Here is an 18,005-nt window from a genome sequence, read left to right as displayed (position 1 = left end):
GATGCAGTGATGAACCATCCCACAACTCCAGAAACAACTCATACAATCCAGGACAGATGTTAAGGCATATGGGATGAAGTCAACCTTTGTAGATGCCCCTCTTTTTCACTGACTAGAAAGGGAACTTCTGACTTGAAATCGGTTCACTTAATAACAGAATTCAGCAGAGATGAATGACACATTTCATAGCTTGCTTCTCTTAGACTTGTATGTTTACTCAATGTTTAGCCAAACAAATATGAGAGCTATGAGCACTTCCCTTTACTCCATCAATCCAGCATTAATTTTTATTAGAATAAAAACTTTATTGCTTTGTTATTAAACATGAAAAAGCATGTGACAAGATGGTATCCATATACAAATAGAAGTATTGATTCACTAGGGCACTCACAGGCTTTGAAACTGGAAATATTCAGGTACTAAAATATCACCACAAATAGGACTGTGAGCATAGTCAATTGCCTTGCTTTGGAAACTTATAAAAAATATAAAAAAAACCCCTACAACAAAACAAATTTTATCTGGGTCCAAAATGAGAATTTTTACTCAATTAATATATTTTTAAATGATTTAAACTTCTTTAAACAAAACCAAAATTTTTTTCAGTTGTTTGGTTCATTCTTTCAGAATAAAACAATGGAAACAAATTCAAAGAAATACTTGAAATGTTTGGTTTAAAGGGTCAGAATGCTGTGATTTGAACTAGCAAGTCCAAATTTCCCTTCTGTGTGAAATTTTTATCCAAATCAGAAATATTCATTCATTGATTTAGTTAAATTTTTCTTAACAGGTGATGAAGAGGGAAGCCCCAAGTGACTTAAATCAAAAGACAACTAAGCTACCATTCAGTCGAACCTGGGAAACATCTGAAACTGCATCCACTGGAACCTTAAGTCCAGATGTTCATTTTCATTCAGAGAACATCTGGAAAACCCAAGACGAAATAGATTCACTTTACAAAAATCTACAGAGCATGGCTGAGGTATAGTGTCCCCTTCTGCTTTGCATTTCACAAAAAAAAGTCAAATCCAAGGTAATGCAAATAAAAATTAAGTGCTGTGCTGGCTTCTGCTTTCAGTTTAATAATGTGCCTCAATCCTGTTAGTTCCTGCAGGCCTTCAAGGCTCAAGATTAGCATTAAAGTTTTGTACCAAACCCATTTTATGCTGGCAAACTTCCCCTTTACATTCTAGTATTTTTATTTTATAAAAAGCAGATTCTTTTCTGTAATCTTTTTTTTTTTTTTTCCCCATAATTGTTGCTTGCAGTAGCTCCTAAATATTCAGGCTGTCTGGCCTGGTACCAGAAAAAATAAACGACTGTAACCTGCATTCTCAATATGCTATTTTGCATTCCCACCTAGTGTAATCATGCCGTAAAGACCAACAAAAACATGTTGTGACTATGTGACATACCTGTTCCTGAGACTACTGAGTTAAGTCTTCAGTCAGCAGCAGCAAGTAGCACAGTGGCCTTCCTGCCTGTCAGGGGCTGAGTACTCTCCAACTGCTTCTCTTATGCTTTTAAACTACTGTTGCTCTGGGAAGAAGTATTGTGATCTTGAAGTATCACCTTTCTGTTCTCTTTCAGCAGTGTCTGGGAAAATTACTGAGTATCACCAGTGTATTGTAGCTTAAATGCAAGGATTTTTTTTGTTTGTTTGTTTCTTCAAATGGCAGGGAGTCATTACAAAAATACTTAAGTCTTCATCTGTTTTACAGAACAGAAAAAAGGCTCTGGAGGAGATGATTGGCTATTACCGCTTCTGCAGCTCTTGCGAAGAATTTCAGTCATGGATGAAAGATAAAGAGAACATTTTCCGGACTCTTCAACCTCAAGCAGACAATGTGGAGGTCATGCAGCAGAAATATCAGGTATCCCTTTTCCCTGATCACAGATGACACCTTTTAAATCAGATTGACCTTGGGAGAAAAGATAGTTGAGAAATGATGTTTTGAGAGTCTTTTCATTCAATTTAGAGTCATGCATAGATCAGATATTTCTTTCATACAGACTATGCCAGATTACAGAAGCTGATGTGATTCTGTTCCTTTATCTTTTTGTGAGCATTGTATCCTGTACAAATATCATGGTACAAAAGGATTCTTTTTGTGGTTTATCTTATACCACTTGGAAAAAAATGCCAAATGATGAAAAAATCCATCAGTGTACTTGCACCCCAGTGGAGTGGGACATATGTGCACAGGTGTACTGTGCACACCGGGGGACGCCAGGAGAGCTGTAGGAGAGCTACGTGCACAGCTGTGCATGTTGTCAGCAGGCTGGTAAATGGAGAAGCCAACTGTGAAAGTGGGAGATGAGTGGATATGACAGATTATTGGGAATTGTGTCCATAGAAATGGAAAAACCTCAAGTTCTTAATTCTTATATCTTTTCTACTTTAGAGCTTTTTAACAGAACTGGCTGCAGGCAAAGGCCAGCTGGGAGACATTGAAAAATTAGCGGTTAAATATGGGAAGATCAGTCCCAGCAAATATTCTGAGATCCAGGTTTGGCTGGAAGAGATGAACATCAGGTAAAAGTGCTACTGATAAACAGAGGATTGTCTCATGGGGCCAATTGAGACCTGACCATTCATCCCAATCTAGACAACAGTTTCATCAGTGGGAAGGGGGGCAGCCCTCATCCTGGCTGTAGGCTGGCCCTGAGCCCAGTGTCAGGCCTCCAGGACTAAGGGGTGCTTCTAGGCCCCTGACACCAAGATATTTAAACTGCAGCAATTTGTGTGTGCATGTTAGAGCACAATGTGAATTCACCCACAGGTGACAGTGATGTATTCAGAGTAGTTCTGTCTGTACTGCACTGCAGCAGCTGATTTGGTTACTTAAGCATCAGGTGAGGACACCCTTCAAAAACCTTGAAAGGAATATCAAATGTTTAACTTCATGAAGTATATTTAGTACCTTTTGTGAACATACTCCTGGCACCATGTCACTCAGTGGGAACCGTGAGGCACAGCCAGGTCCTTATTTTGACCGTGGTAGTTGATTTGCATCATATTCAGCGTGTTCTGAACCTGGTCAGAAATGAACAGGGTCCCCTTGTTTGACATGGCACTGATACAAAATGTTGTGAGGTAGTGCTAGTGTCCACCCCCTCAGCCCACTTCAGTCCTGATGAAATCTTTATAAAAGACTTTTTCTGAACAAAAAAAAGGATATAGTTCATGTATAACAATTGTTATCTTTCTTCAAGTTGGAGGCGCATGGAAACTCTGAAAGAGGAAAAGGGCTCCGAACTGATTGGAGTGGCTGATGTGAAGACATTTCTTCAGGACTGTCAGAGCATAGGAGTACTACTGCAAGACAAGATGGTCCAACTCAGGGATCTGGAACCAGGGAGCTTGCCTGCTGGGCTGGAGTCAGACAAGCGCAAACTGCATACAGTTGAGAGAGAGGTCCTGGTGATAGAGAGGAAAATTGAATACTTGAGGAGTGTTGCAAAGTCGTAAGTAACGTTCTCTTTTTTTCCATACTCTTTGATAGTTCTCTAAGATCAAGTTGTAAATTATGGCTATAAAGAGGATGAGCAGCTTTTGAAGTTTTTCTTTCTAGCAGTCCAAAGAATGAACTTGCATGCTGGATGGAGATGATCTCTCTTGAGTATGGCTGGGTAACTGGTGAAGTGATTGCTTCTAGACTTCGCAGGTGTAGGAGGATAAATATCACAGGATTGTCTGTAGTTCTAGCAAGTAGAGTAGTTACTTCTACTAACGGGATTTACCTAGTTCAAAATGTGGAAGTATCATTTAGACCCTGGAAGAGGGTAATCGGGGGAAGCAAGGGTGAACATAAGAAGATAGCAGAGAATTGTGCATAGGAGTTTGAACTTGAAACACTACTTTAAAATTTTTTACTGCCTTGAGTTTTCTATACATTCACAATGAGAATTTGTTGCCCTAGCTGACTTTCTTTTTAATGCAAGTGTAAATATCCAAATCTGTTCCTTTTAAAGAGTTTTGATTCAAACTAAATAAATGCCTGTTCATCCAACTGAATGTATTTTATTTCAGTATTAAGGACACCAACCCCGCAGAGAGCAAGGCCATCACCGAGCAGGTAGAGAACATGGAGAGGCTTCTGGCAAAGCTCAAGCTGGAGACCCAAAAGAAGCAGGACATTCTGCAGTGGGCACAAAATCAACAGTCCTTTCTGCAAGACAGCCGTAGGCTTCTACTGTGGGCAGAAGGCATTCAGGAGAAGCTGAGCAGTGAAGAAATGGGTGTGGATGTGGCTTCTGCAGAGCAATTACTGAAGGAACATCAAGACCTGCTGAAAGAAATTAGATCTCAGAAAGAAAGGTAGAGAGATTCTGTGAGGGTGGGCAGTGGGGTGATATGACAACAGTACTGTGAAAATGAAACATGTCTATCTTGTACATAAATTGTGCATGAAAGTGATGCCAAAAGTTTATTCAAATGCACTTGAAACTTACTGTCAAAAGGAGACTGCAAAACACAAAATCCAGTCAGCTTTTGCATACTTATCCTGATGGCTGATGGAGGGGGAAGGAGGAGCTGTATGTTGGCAGTAACAGTATTCCATAAGCTCTCTTGACAAACTCAGATAGTGCCATCTGCACTTTATTCCAGTTCCCCCACTCCTTCTCAGGCCTTATGTTCCATTTGCTGTAATTTTTAGTTCTTCTTCTGCTTGTTATGAATTTCCAGATATTGTTTGCCCTCCTCTCCCTTTTGATGTGAAAGCCTGGTGCTTATATGGGCTTTCTGTCCAAATAGGGAAATCTCACCTACTGCCCGCAGCATATATCCCTGAGCAAAAAACCGGCTGCATTTTGTAGTGCACAACCATGGCCAGCAGGAGAAGAGTAAAAGGGAAGGGGGAAGCTTGATGTATAGGCACTGCCAAAAGAGCAAAGAGGTGTGATGAAAGAGAATTCATATTCCTTCATGCAATGAGGTCTATTTTTCTTTTTGACTCTGGAAAGATTTGTGCAGCTGGAAGAGCTAGGGCACAAAGTAATCCGCCAACAACCCAGTAACAGCAGGACCATGGATGTCCACCAGTCCATGGAGAGTCTTGCCAAGGAGAACAAAGAACTGCTGAAAATGTGGGAACAGCGATTGAAAAAGCTACAGGATGGCCTAGAATTGCAGAAGTTCAATAGGGAAGGAGACCGTATCAATGCAGCCCTCTCTGGCCATGAGGCCTTTCTCCGGGGAGATGACCTTGGGGTATGTACAGCAGCTGATCTTGTTTTCTCATCTCCCCATGCAGGGAGTAGCAATAATTTTCTTAATTAAACTGGTTTCCTTGTTCTTATAGTCATGGCTTTTTCATAGTTAGGAATTAAACTTTCAGGTTCTCATTAATGTTCTTATATTCTTGCTCATCTTCATGAGAAAAAAAGCTCATTGTCTCTCAAAAAAAAAATTTAAAACCAACTAGAGTTGTGATTTGTTGCTATGTTTGAACATGTCATATGGTTTATATAAAATTGACTCATCTGTTTGGTGGCTAACCATTAAAAAAAATATTTCAGCTTGAACATAATTTTTTTTTGTCAAGTAAAAACATGACTTTTTAAAAAAAACCCCACTTTTTCTTTTCACTGATTTAAGAACTTTAAAGCAAATGAAGCATAAAAACAAATGCAGGCAATATTCACAAGATCAGTGAAGGAGTTTGTGGTGTCTCACCATCTCTTATGTTTTCAACTGAACCTAAAACATTCATACTTTTGGATCAACTGAGTGGAATAAAGTTTTACTTAGTTACAGCTTGTTGTGTTGCACATCTCTAGATGTGCCAGAATGCTGACATAAATTTAGAATGCAGACTTTCTTAAAAGGTGACAACAAAACAATAATGGAAACATAGAACAGAGGAATCAGATATGACACAAACCTGAACACCTGCTGCTTGTTTATAGTCCTGAACATCCTTAGGCACATGCAAAATGTAACTATATTCCCTGCCTGAGAGAGAAGGAGGAAAATAAGGTCAATTTTTTTTTTCACTGCTAGAGAAACAACAATACAATCAAGAAAAGTCTTGATAAAATTTTTTTTCTTAAATGCAGGACCATGTAGATGCTGTTCGAAGTCTGCTGAAGCAACATCAGGAATTTGAACAAGTGCTGGTGGCACTGAAGAGACGAGTTGAAGCACTTAATGAAAACGGGGCGAACCTCCTAGAGAGCAGGCACTTTGCGTCTCATGTGTGAGTCCAAACATTTATTTAGCTTTAATAAATGATCCAGTGTGATTAGGTGGAGAGGAAAAACTTTCTCTGAGGAGAAATTAGTTGACCTCCAAACCACGATCTGCTGGATGAGCAGGAGAAAAGGAATTTTTTTTTAAAATAGATTTCCTGGATAAATAAAATGCTTTAGGTTAGAAGTTGCATTTGGCAGAACACTAGAATAATTTGCCTTTTATCATAAATGACATACAGTGACAAAACTTCTTTAATGTAAACTGATTAAATGCCTACCAAAAAAGAATTCTTTCATTTATCTGTATCATGTATTAGAACTATTGTTTGCTTTTAAAAAGTTACAGAAGACTTCACAAGGACTTAATTCATTGGGAGCAGATCTTTTGTGTCTTTATTGAATCTGAACTGTTATCTGTAATTCCTTTTTCTGTACTAGAGCCACTAGGATCTACTAAGGGGACCCCTTTGCAAACAAGAATTAGAAATAGAGGGTTAGAATGGACCTCTTGGATCAGAAGACTATATTCTTGTGATCACAAGTGATAATGTCTTGAAAACTCCCTCCACAAATTTATAAAAAATGCCCTTAGATCTGATTTCTTGCCAGCACTAGAAGGTCATTCCAAAGCTTCACTGTACATACATTACAGAGAAATTTATTAGTTAAGGTGGAATATTCAGGACAGAGGAAGGTGCTGGTGTTTTAGTGCGTGACTACAATTCACTAACGTAACACAGCCATACAAAAGGAAAATCCAGAGCAGCTGGCAAGCAATAGCTGCTTTCCAGATGAGCCCATCACAGTGGTAGGACAGGGCTGTATATCCCTTCCTCCTGTTAGCAGAGTTGTTGGAACTAGATTACATTTATAGTGTACTCATGACTACAGCAGAACCAAGGCGAACCAGTAAGACTAGTACTGCATTGAACTTCCTGTTTTTCTTGGTAGCATTGAAGAAAGAATGGTCACTCTCCGGCAAAGGTGGGAGCAGCTGATACAAAGCAATGCAAAGAGAAAACAGAGATTGTTGGATTCCCTGCAGCTACAGGTAAAAAGAGTAGTACTGCAGAGATGTGTAAATTTTCAGTTTTCCCCTTTGTCCTATTATGAGACAAAATTTCAAACTACCGAGCATTCCTACTGCAGCTCACCTTCTCTTTGGCTGTGAGACAGAGTCTCACTCACCAGGGAGCAGGTGATGCACTGGTGATAAATCTTACAAAGCTATAGCCATAGCAAAATTCCAAAACAAAAATGGAGATTTTTGAATGAAAAATATAAATAGAATGTTTTGTCTACTGGATAAGTTTATTCTGCTCATTACTTATTATTGTTCTGGACCTTAATATTTTAGCATAGTTACTGTAAGTTTTGGCACCAAATTCAGCTTTCAGTGCTGAGATACAAAGTTATACTGGAGGATTGGACCTCTTATGGTTAAAATATTCAATCAATGAGAATTGATAGAATTGATTCACTGACAATTAAAGGCAACAGATTAGTAAATGTGGTAAAAAGGGACTAAGAGATTTTACTATGAAGGCTTAAAACCTCATTAATGGTTTTAAGATCATACTTCATTTAAAAGTGTTCATTGTGTAGAACAACTTTTATATGAAAATATATCACATTTCTTCACTGCAAACCCACACAGAATCAGAAGTTAAATCCATTTAATTCTGTTTGTTTCTGTAAGGAGTTTAATCGTGATACTGCTGAGCTTTTAATATGGATGGAAGAGAAGTACAAGATTGCATCAGATGAATCCTATCGTGATCCAACAAATGTTCTACGCAAACTGAAGTGGCATGAGGCTGCTGAGAAGGAAATGTTGGCTAATGAGAAGCACTTTACGACACTGATAAAGGTGAAGGCAATTTTGAAGCTAAGTTTTTCATCTTGTCCCAAACTTCATAGTTGCTGATCTGCTAATAAAATGATGTGCTGTGTTTCTCCAGAAAGGAAATCAGTTGATTCAAGACAACCATTATGCTGCAGTTTCTATCCAGAAGAAGATGTCAGAACTTCAAAAGAACTGGAAGGAATTGTATGGCAAGATGATAGAGCGAGGTGACAAACTGAGACAAGCTGGACAGCAAGAACAGCTCATGGAACTGCTCCAGGTCAGGAAGTCACAGGGAACAGTGGGGAGGAATGGCCTAGGAGCTCGGTTCCTGTGTTGTGTGGATGCCAAAAAAATGAGGAGAATACCATCCAGACAAAAGTGTATTTTAAAGTGTCCATTCTGTCTACAATCTCCAGAGAGAAAGTTCAGTGTAACACTAACCAAGCTCACTCCAAAGTTATGAGCAGGATAACAGAGCCAGCACGGCACCAAGATACAAAGCTGTTGAGCTCAGGCTCAGCACTGCATCTGTGTGGGCATCCTGTACCAGGAAAACAATCAAAACTCTGTAAGGGTCAGGTCATTGCTGTGCAAACATGCTTGCTTGGAGTCAGTTTGAGGGCTGGAGGCAAGGCACTGTATTAAGCACACTGTCATCCAGGAAAATTATACAAGAGGAACAATGTGTTATGAAGGTGTTTCAATACCATTATGACATGGAACTGTCATTGTGTTGTAGCTACAATCTGAAATCTTTGAAGATTGTTTGATTGTTTTGTATTATGTCACTGAAGATAGTTCAAAGAGGCTGTTTTTAATTGTGTGTTTTAGTGGCTCAGAGAGAAGAGTACTCCAAAATAGTTTGCAAAAGAAAATATTCCCGGGAGAGACCTCTTAGAGACACTCAGTCATTATGTTATCAAGAAAAGACAATTAGATTTAAAAATTGTGTCCAAGAAGTTGTCATAGGAAGGGATTAGTGAAAGAAAATGGTGGTGAAAGGACAGGATGAGTGTGCTGTAATCTTTTCCTGGCAGGATGCCAAAAAGAAGATAGAGAAAATTGAGAAAGTTCTTCAGGAACCTGAGACAGGCCATGATTTGCGCTCCAGCCGTAATCTACTCAAACAGCACAGACAGCTGGAAAATGAGACATATGAGCTGGCAGAGAAAATGAATGCTATTGTATCTCATGCAAGGAAAATGGCCACCAATCACTTTGACTCCCAGAGGATTCTGGATGAAACACAGAAATATCTGAAAAGGTGAGGTGTCACTCTCTTTTTGTCTCCACTCCTTATGACAAATAGCATTTTTTATTCTACCTTGTAGAAAATGTCTTTTAGTTGATTAAGTTTAACCCATGCTCAGGAATGATTTCTCCTCCCAGTTGTAACACAATTAGGCTTTGATCTGCAACTGTACAGCTGCCTGATGACCCATCTCAACCTCTGTGGCTGGACATTGCTCCTTGCTTGCTGCACTCCTCCTCTAGTCCCTTGCTTATCCATAGGTCATCCATTGCTTTAATAGTTACTAGTTTCTTAAAACACCACAGGACAAGCCTAGGACTTCAAAAGCATAAATCAGTTTCTCTGCTTACGTTTAGTGTTATCATACTTGTCATAAGTAGCCTTCTGTAGAAGGGATTCTTGTATATGCAGTCAGCATTAACCATTGATATTTAATTGCAAAGAAGTGTCTAGCCTTTGAAATCTTCACAATGGTATCATAGCCTAATTCCTGTAGCAGAATTAGGATAAAGCTTTGTTTTAACGTATTTTTAATGGATAACCTCTAGGTTTGAGTCTTTGGAAGCACCTCTTTACGAGAGGCGTAAGTTGCTGGAAGCTGCAGTGGATCTTTATGAGTTCTACCATTACTATGACATGGAATTGAACTGGATTAACGAGCACTTGGCTATTGCCCATTCCACCAACTGTGGGAAGTCCTTGGATGTGGCTCAAAACCTGTTGCAAAAACACAAGGTAACTCCTTTAATCAAGTGTATTATAGCATGGTAACACATTGCACTTCATCTCAGCCTGCAAACCTGCACAGTTAACACTTTGTATGAGTGCATTCACTGCTAACAGCTCTAGTCCAGCTAAAATGATTCAGTGGATTGAGACAAATCAGCAGTGTGGTGATGATTTTCCAAGCAAATACAAAATTCCTGTGAGAACTGCAAAATTTGTCCTATTTTGGAGTATTACTATTCTGAGAAATTGTGTAGCTCTTCCTACTGAAAGTGGATAAAAAGCCAGTGTACCTTACACTAAACAGAAAATAAGAGGTTTTTTCCTTTGTGGCTCCATCTGGGTTGATTTTTTTTTTGACTGTTACATGCTTGTCCTACTGTAGCTTTATGCTTACTGCTTCCTTATACATGAAATCTTGAAGTTCGTGCATGCTAGATTTTCTACAAGAGCATGTAACAGCCATTTAGCATTTATTTTAATTCTATACTGCTTGTAAACTGGTTTGAACAAGCTACAGTCAATATGTTTATAAAGGTAAGTTAACACTGATTTCTGGGGAGTTGGGTTCTATGTAGCAATTCCTCACAGCCAGAGGGACATCTTGGCTGTCCTGCACCACAGGCAATGCTGGATTCTGCAGCACCTTGATTGCAAATTCCATGAGAAAGATTATAAAACCAATGGGGATGCCTTATGGAGCAGGAGTCTAATAATTTTCATGGTACTGTTGACAGTATCTCTCTTCCCATCATCCTCCAGCCCTATTCATCTTCTGGGATATTCTGTTTTCTGACCAGAAGCTCAACACTCTTTGCTGACTCACCCAGCTTTGTGTCTCATCTCTTGTTCTGTTCTACCTCCCAAACCTTCCTGACTGCTGGACAGGGGAAGGGGCAAGAGCATGGTAAAGATAAGGGGAGAAGGGGTAGGACCAGATCAAAGCATAAGGCTGAGGACTCTGGTGCAGGGAAGTTAAGGGATGTCTGCTGCTTCCTTACATACTCTTCTTTCCTCTCTCAGTGGCAGTACCAAGAGCAGAGCATCATGCAAGTGGGGCTGGGAGTAGTGTCTGAAGCTGCAGGTGTTGTAGAAATAGACAGCCCGTGTCGACTTGCTGTACTCCACCCACTGTCACCAGCTGCCAGTTTTCCTTAGGACTAGGAGTAGCAGAATTTATTTATCCTCACATTTTCTTCCTTTATTTCTACTTTTTATTTTATCTTGTTCCCAGGAACTGCAGGCAGAAGTGACTGCCCATAAACAGCAAGTCCAACGGGTCCTGGATAAAGGAAAGACAATGGTTGCAGGCCAGCACCCATCATCTCAGAAAATAAGTGAGAAATGCCAGGAGCTTGTGACTGCCTGGCAGGGCTTGGAGAAGTCCTGTGAGGAAAGGATGAAGCAGCTGCAGCACTCAGTTGGCTTCCAGGAGGTACAAATTACAGCAAAGAGCTTACACAGTAGCTTCTTCAGACAAATAAGAAGACCAAAGTATTAAAGTGAATAAAAACCCAGCTCTGCTGGGACTGGTATTCTCTTCAGTTGCTTGAGGCCAGACTCATGGGAGTGGAGGGCTGGATTCCGTAGTTGAATGCAGCCCCCAGCCTAGACCTGCTGCTCTAGAGGTTTCCTTTGAGTTCTATATCCACCCCTTATGGTTCTGTACAGAACACACATTTCTCCTAGTAGTAGCTCTGTCCTCAGTATCTTTATACAGCCTCAGGCTTTGACTTAATTAATGTAATGAATCCTGAACTGGCCCTTCATACTGGAGAATTATGATAAGAAAATCAGAAAAGAGGGGATTTTTTGTGCCATCCAATCTTTACCTGTTCCCAGTAAAGATTCAGAGAAAGTTAGGGATTTTGATTCTATTATTTTCTATAGGCTTCTGGAATTTTATCCTTAGCCTTTATCCTTCTTTTTAAAAAAAAAAAAAAAAAGTTAAAAATGGCATGCAAATATTTATATCAATAATCCAAATTTTCTGTCATCAGTGGATCATGTAGGAGTTCAGTTATTCAGGTAGCACATGCTGTTTGTTAGACATAAACAATGTTTGCACAGAGTTCGCCGGACCAGCTATGGTATGTTCCCTGGGGTATATGATCATCTGGCTCTTATTTCCTCTATCTATAAAAACACTTATCCATACTGTAAATTTTATGAAGCCCGATTCTTATAGTGATTTGAACTTCTCAGGTAGGGGAAGGAGAAATGTCACACTGATATGATACGGTTAACCCCTACCCTTAGTGAATAAGGTAAAGAAAGAGTCAGAAAGGAAAGTGATGTGAAGAAAGAAAAGTGAGACAAATTGAAACTTACTTCCAGAGCTGTAATGCCTGGAAAAGACCTTAGTTATCCTGCGCTGAAGTCTTCCATCTGTGATCTCCTTCATCTTTTTATGATTTCACAGAACAGTGAATTAAATATTTAATAAAACGCCACAGTAAATCTTACAGTGCACCCTCCATTTAGAATTTATTAGGTAAAAAAATGATATGAGTGTTTTTAAAGTTGAAGTAAAAACTCATTTGTTTTCTCTTTAACTGATAGTTTTTAGTGAATACTTCAGACCTGGAGGCTTGGATTGCAGAAAAATATCCACTTGTAACAAGCAAGGACTATGGTAAAGATGAAGATGGAACACTGAAACTCATCAAGAAACATAAGGTATTTCTCTGCTTAAATTCTATAAGCTAGCATGATCTTTTGGTCTGAGGCTATAAAATTTTTTGTCTTGTTGGTAATTGAGTGTCAAGCCATCTACAAGATATTTTGTGTTGATATATGTCCATGTGTGAATAGACTGATAGAAGAGATCAATTCAGTATACTAATATGACTGGAAAAATGTAGTTTGGGTAAAAAGGATAATAGTGAATATTTTCATCTTATTTTCCTTTTTCAACAGATGCATGCAGAAGCCTTGTATTTTTTTCCTAAAATCAAAGATACAGATAGAGCATTATTCCAGGGATATTTTTCTCTACCTAATAATGCATCAGGAAATTCTAATTGTCTTTATTCGCCTAACTTGTATGAATTTATGTACATTTTTTTTCAAAAAATGTTGCTAGAAAATTATCTAAAATTGATCAAGTCTTGGAAATGTCATATCCTTCCCAAAAGTATTTCTCATCATTTAATGTCTCAACTGTAGGCTGTTCACAAACAGTGGATCTTCGACAACTGGCTCTCAATTCACTATTTTTCTTTGCCAGGTACTGGAGCATGAGATTGCCATTTACCAAGATTTAATGAAAGAACTGAGCGAAAGTGCCCAAAGTCTTCCTCTTGTGGGCTTCATCCAGTATACTGAGGTTGATGCACCAAAGGAACAAGTTCGTTCAAGACTCCAGGAGTTACAGGAGCTATCAGTAGCAAGGTATAAACTACAACTGCCTCTTGGGTCTTAGCTTTGATTCAAAGCCCACTGATATCTCCAATTACTTTACTGGAATTCAGATCATAATAATTATCTCCTCCCTTTTCAATTGTATTTAGGAAATTGCTTGTTTCTATATTATAATTCCAAGCACCTATAAGCTTTTCGTTTTTGCTAAACAAAACCTCTGCAATGTATTCAAGGAGTTTTGCTACATATTAAGAATTTGAAGCCCACAAATTTCCTCTTTATCCTTAATCATTCTCCTGTAAAGTGACTTGAGATGCCAGGTTCTGACTTGCGTTTGTGGTACTTGGAATATGCCACAGGAAAATAAGAAAAAAGTGTTTTTAAAAGATTTCCTTAATGTTGCTTCAAAATTACTTAATTTGTTACATAACATAAGGGGGAAAATTACAGATACACTTATCTTTATGCTCAGTGACTCTGTTAGTATAGGAAGCTTTTTATTCTTGAATGAATCATTTACTTTTAATTTCACTTCCATTCTGTTATTATTACAGCAAGGTGTTTACAATGGGACAGTTAGCTCAGGTTTTTAGCACTTTGTTGTCAGGAAGGAACAAATGTCTGAACAGTTTAGATTTTTCTTTCACAAAAATTTCGTTCAGAAAAAGAACGAGGCTCTGCAAGTAGAATAACGAATAGATTAATCTGAATACTAGAATTATTAAGCCTGGTATTTTACCTTTTGTTTCTATTCTTGTTTACAATTGAAAAAGTATAAACAACAATAGAAAATCCTGTGAATGAAAAGTTCAGAAAAAAAAAATAATCTAGAAATACCAAAACGTGTGTGTGTTGAACACAGAAATGTTTTGTTTTTTCACTCCTGCTTAATGTTAACCTGAGTCTTGTTGTGCTTTATTGGCGCTCTGGTTTGTACCTCTAATCTGCATTCTCTTTGGGCTGGACTCTCTCTCAGCAGGCTACCTCTCTTGTGATGAGCAGTTGTGATTCAAAGAGGGAAGCCAAGTTCATCTTTCCTGGAATTTTTGCACAATGGTCAGTCAGTGTTAGCAGATGGAAAATTGATACATTATTTACTGTGAAAGGCCTGTAACATGTCTGGCTGAGTTATAAGATACTCTAGACCATGGTTGCAGCAATTTTGCTAAACAGGCAATGTAAGCAGAATTGCATCAAAAGGCTTTCATAGCATCCACTTTCCTGATGCACCATCCTCAGAAAGATTTCCTTCTCATTTTCATGAGCAATACAATTATCCTTAGAAAGACAGATCAGGGCAGATCTGGAAAAAAGTAAAAAATATTTCCATGGGAAGAAAAAAAAACCAACAAAAAAACCATCAGGAATGAAACCCAACTGAAATCAAAAGCAGAACAGGGGTAGAACTCAACTAGGCACAGCGCTCTTCCAGGACACCCAGCCAATGAGATGAGTATGACCTGGATGACAGCTGTCATCCTACAAACGTACTTTCCACTTTTCAGAAATAGTCAGCTCTTTCATTAAAGAGAGTAAGTCTTTTGTGACAGGTTTTGGGGATTCATAGGAAGAAAGTTACTGATTGCCCTCCTCCGTATTGCCTTGGTCTAATTGTATTACCTTTTCTCCTTCCCCCAACAGAGGGAAGAAGCTGGATGAAACTCTTGTCTTGCATGAGTTTGTACGAGAATATGAAGATCTGGAAGACTGGATCACTCAGCAGAAACAAACAGCCAGCTCTGAAGACTATGGAAATGATTATGAACATGTCTTGGTGAGTTTCTTGAGTAACAGATCAAAAATCAAATAAACTATATGTATTAAGACTGTAAACAGATTCTAAGGTTGTCCATGAAAACTTAAAAGACAGAGTAAGGAATAAGGATAAATAACTGGAAGATGGGAAGAGAAAAGAGTGAAGAGTGGGTGGGAAGGTCTGAAGAACAGACAGCATTGCCTAACACTTACATCCTGCTACTATGAGGGCTGAGCTGTGTGAAACAACTGCGTGCTAAAATGTCTACACCTTCAGAGAGCAAGTTCTTTCTACTTTTAATAATCAAGTATTTTAGTATGGTATCCATTTAGGACTTTTCCTTTTTTTCTTTTTTTTTCATTGAGGTTGCTGATTGCTGTACGAACATCTACAGCTATACGTCTTCACGGAGCATAGAAACCAATCTAATATCAGCCTGTTAAAAATCAATATCTGTTCTGAATCCTCGTTTTATAATCTATTTCAAAATAACTTGTATTCTAAACCTTAAAATGAGACTGCATTATCCATTTACAGTACTGAATACACATTTGCATTCATAAAGGGAAAACATATAATTTAATAATTGAAATTCATTGTACATAGAATGTTTGTTTCCATCCCCACTAATAATGTTTCTGCCTCCCATTTGCATCACAAACCTCATGTTTTACTAAGAGTTTGCAGCTCCTCACATTCTTTGGAGGTAAAATCCTGTCACTCTACAGGGTCTCCATCTGTAAGTATGGTCAGCTTGTTACCTGTCTTTTGGCTGTGCTCTGTTAAATGAGCAGATATGTTTGGGAAATAAGAGCACTCAAAACGTTTTGGGTTTTTTTTATTCTTATTTTCCCTTCAAAAGCAACTTTGTGCCAGATATGACACGTTCCGACACCAGTTGGAAGTAGCTGGGAAAAGAGTTGTGGCTTTCCAGCAGCGGGCAGACCACTTGCTGAACTGCGACCATTCTGGGTCCCGGGAAATTCGGCAGATGCAGAAAGAGCTAAGGTAGGAGACTCATGTTAGCTCCATAATGCTTTGTCCTTTCAATTCACTCTCGAGAAAGAAGAAGAGACAAAATACTGGAAAAGAAGAAGTCAGGTTCTCCTAATTCTCTAATTGCAGAATACGTGGCTTGCTTATCGTAGCAGAGCTGCTGCCACCCTCATTTAAAAATTGACTACTATAATGCAGGCATTACCTACTTGGTTTTAGCTTGCTTTTAGCTTCTGTAAATTGCATCAGAGGTGCTTTACAAGTAAGGGTGAGTGAACTTCCTTTGCCCTTTGAAACAAGATCACCTAACTGAAAGACTAGGAGTTTCGTTGCTTTTTTATTCTGATTTTTGAGTTTGAATCTCATGATTGCTCTTTAGAATAACATTAAAATGTTCTGAGCTTCTTAGTTCTGGCATCAGTCCAAACTGACCTGAAAGAGAAATGGGTCTGTCTGCTGTTTTGGGCACCTCAGTGTAAGGAAGATATAAAGCTCTTAGAAAGTGTCCAAAGGAGGGCTATGAAGATGGTGAAGAGCCCAGAGGGGAAACCGTATGAGGAGTGGCTGAGGTCACTTGGTCTGTTCCGCCTCCTCTGGAGAAGAGGAGACTGAGGGGAGACCTCATCACAACTTCCTCATGAGGGGAAGTGGAGAGGCAGGCACTGATGTCTTCTTTCTGGTGACCAATGATAGGACCCAAGGGAACAGCATGGAGCTATGTCAGGAAAGGTTTAGATTAGATATTAGGAGAATGTTCTTCACCCAGAGGGTGGTTGGACACTGGAAAGGGTTCCCCAGGGAAGTGGTCATGACACAAAGTCTGACAGACTTCAAGAAACATTTGGACAATGCTCTCAGGCATATGGTGTGATTCTTGGGGTGGTCTTGTGCAGGGCCAAGAGTTGGTTTTTGATGGTCCTTTGGGATCCCTTCCAACTCAGGATATTCTGTGATTCTATGACTCAGTTGTCCAAGTCCTGCATATAAAACCCAAAAAGCATAATTGAGAAGGGCTGCCTCACATAGGACCATCTCTTTAAGCTTATGGAGTAGACAGCAGGACAGAGTAGGGTGAGAGACATGCTGTCCTTCAGAGAATCACTCCAACAGAATTTAATGGCAGAAATGAAAAACAAAGTAAGAGGAGGTCTTGTTTTCAGTTTTTCTTCAGACTGTTGGTCTCCATTACTCCTACTTTAAATGTTTTACATGGTTCTTTCCCCCATCCTCCCTTGAAGGAACTCTTGGGAGGAGCTGTTAGAAATTACCAGATTACGAGGTGCACGGCTGAGAGACGCTGAGGCAATTCACAAGTGTTACCAAGATCTAACTGATGCTCTGGCACATATTGAGGTAAAAAATAATGGGAAATTCTCATATAATGCAAACTCTATTTCAGCTTTATCTGTGGAATATTCTTGTGATTCTCAGCATGCTTACTAATGACTTCAAAAAAGTTCTCAGTAAGAAACCTGTGTGATTACTCAAAGTGTAAAAAAAAAAAAATCCTTTGTAATCCTTAGATACGTGACTGGTTACCTAATGAGAACCATTGGTGAAACCAGGTGTAGCTGGAGTTGTTGATCTATGGGATAAGCTGAGATCAGTGCTTGAACTAAGTTGTCTCACAGTGCAATGTATACAGTAGTGTTGTTTGGAGTCATCAGGCCTAAGAAACTGTTTACTGCCTCACCGTGGTGGCTCTTTGTATGCTGTTGTAGCTTTATGTGCTTAAGAACTATCCATTGAAAAAGGCATTTGTCTGGATTACAGTAACCATTAGCCTGGAAGGCTGTCAGGCAATCATGTGACCTGATGTGAAAAGCTGGGCCAAAAATCTTCTCTCATTTCAGTGCCCAGTACTG

General features: G+C 39.1%; 1 protein-coding gene across 1 annotated transcript in view; it reads left to right on the top strand.

Moving 5' to 3' along the window:
- The window catches only part of SPTBN5 (spectrin beta, non-erythrocytic 5), a 97,390-nt gene that overhangs the window by 17,321 nt on the left and 62,064 nt on the right, over positions 1–18,005 (top strand). Inside the window, 18 exon segments of the mRNA XM_064658121.1 lie at positions 791–982; positions 1,722–1,874; positions 2,406–2,536; positions 3,217–3,468; positions 4,034–4,321; positions 4,969–5,215; positions 6,064–6,203; positions 7,150–7,249; positions 7,898–8,068; positions 8,160–8,324; positions 9,085–9,311; positions 9,848–10,034; positions 11,260–11,460; positions 12,588–12,704; positions 13,255–13,418; positions 15,030–15,162; positions 16,007–16,152; positions 17,379–17,493. Of these exon segments, the coding sequence (XP_064514191.1) occupies positions 791–982; positions 1,722–1,874; positions 2,406–2,536; positions 3,217–3,468; positions 4,034–4,321; positions 4,969–5,215; positions 6,064–6,203; positions 7,150–7,249; positions 7,898–8,068; positions 8,160–8,324; positions 9,085–9,311; positions 9,848–10,034; positions 11,260–11,460; positions 12,588–12,704; positions 13,255–13,418; positions 15,030–15,162; positions 16,007–16,152; positions 17,379–17,493 (3,129 nt within the window).

Source organism: Pseudopipra pipra, chromosome 6 (assembly GCF_036250125.1).
Source record: "Pseudopipra pipra isolate bDixPip1 chromosome 6, bDixPip1.hap1, whole genome shotgun sequence".
Classification (NCBI taxonomy): Eukaryota; Metazoa; Chordata; class Aves; order Passeriformes; family Pipridae; genus Pseudopipra; species Pseudopipra pipra.
The sequence above is the reverse complement of the archived record's forward strand: the minus strand, read 5'-3'. Positions and strand labels throughout refer to the sequence as shown.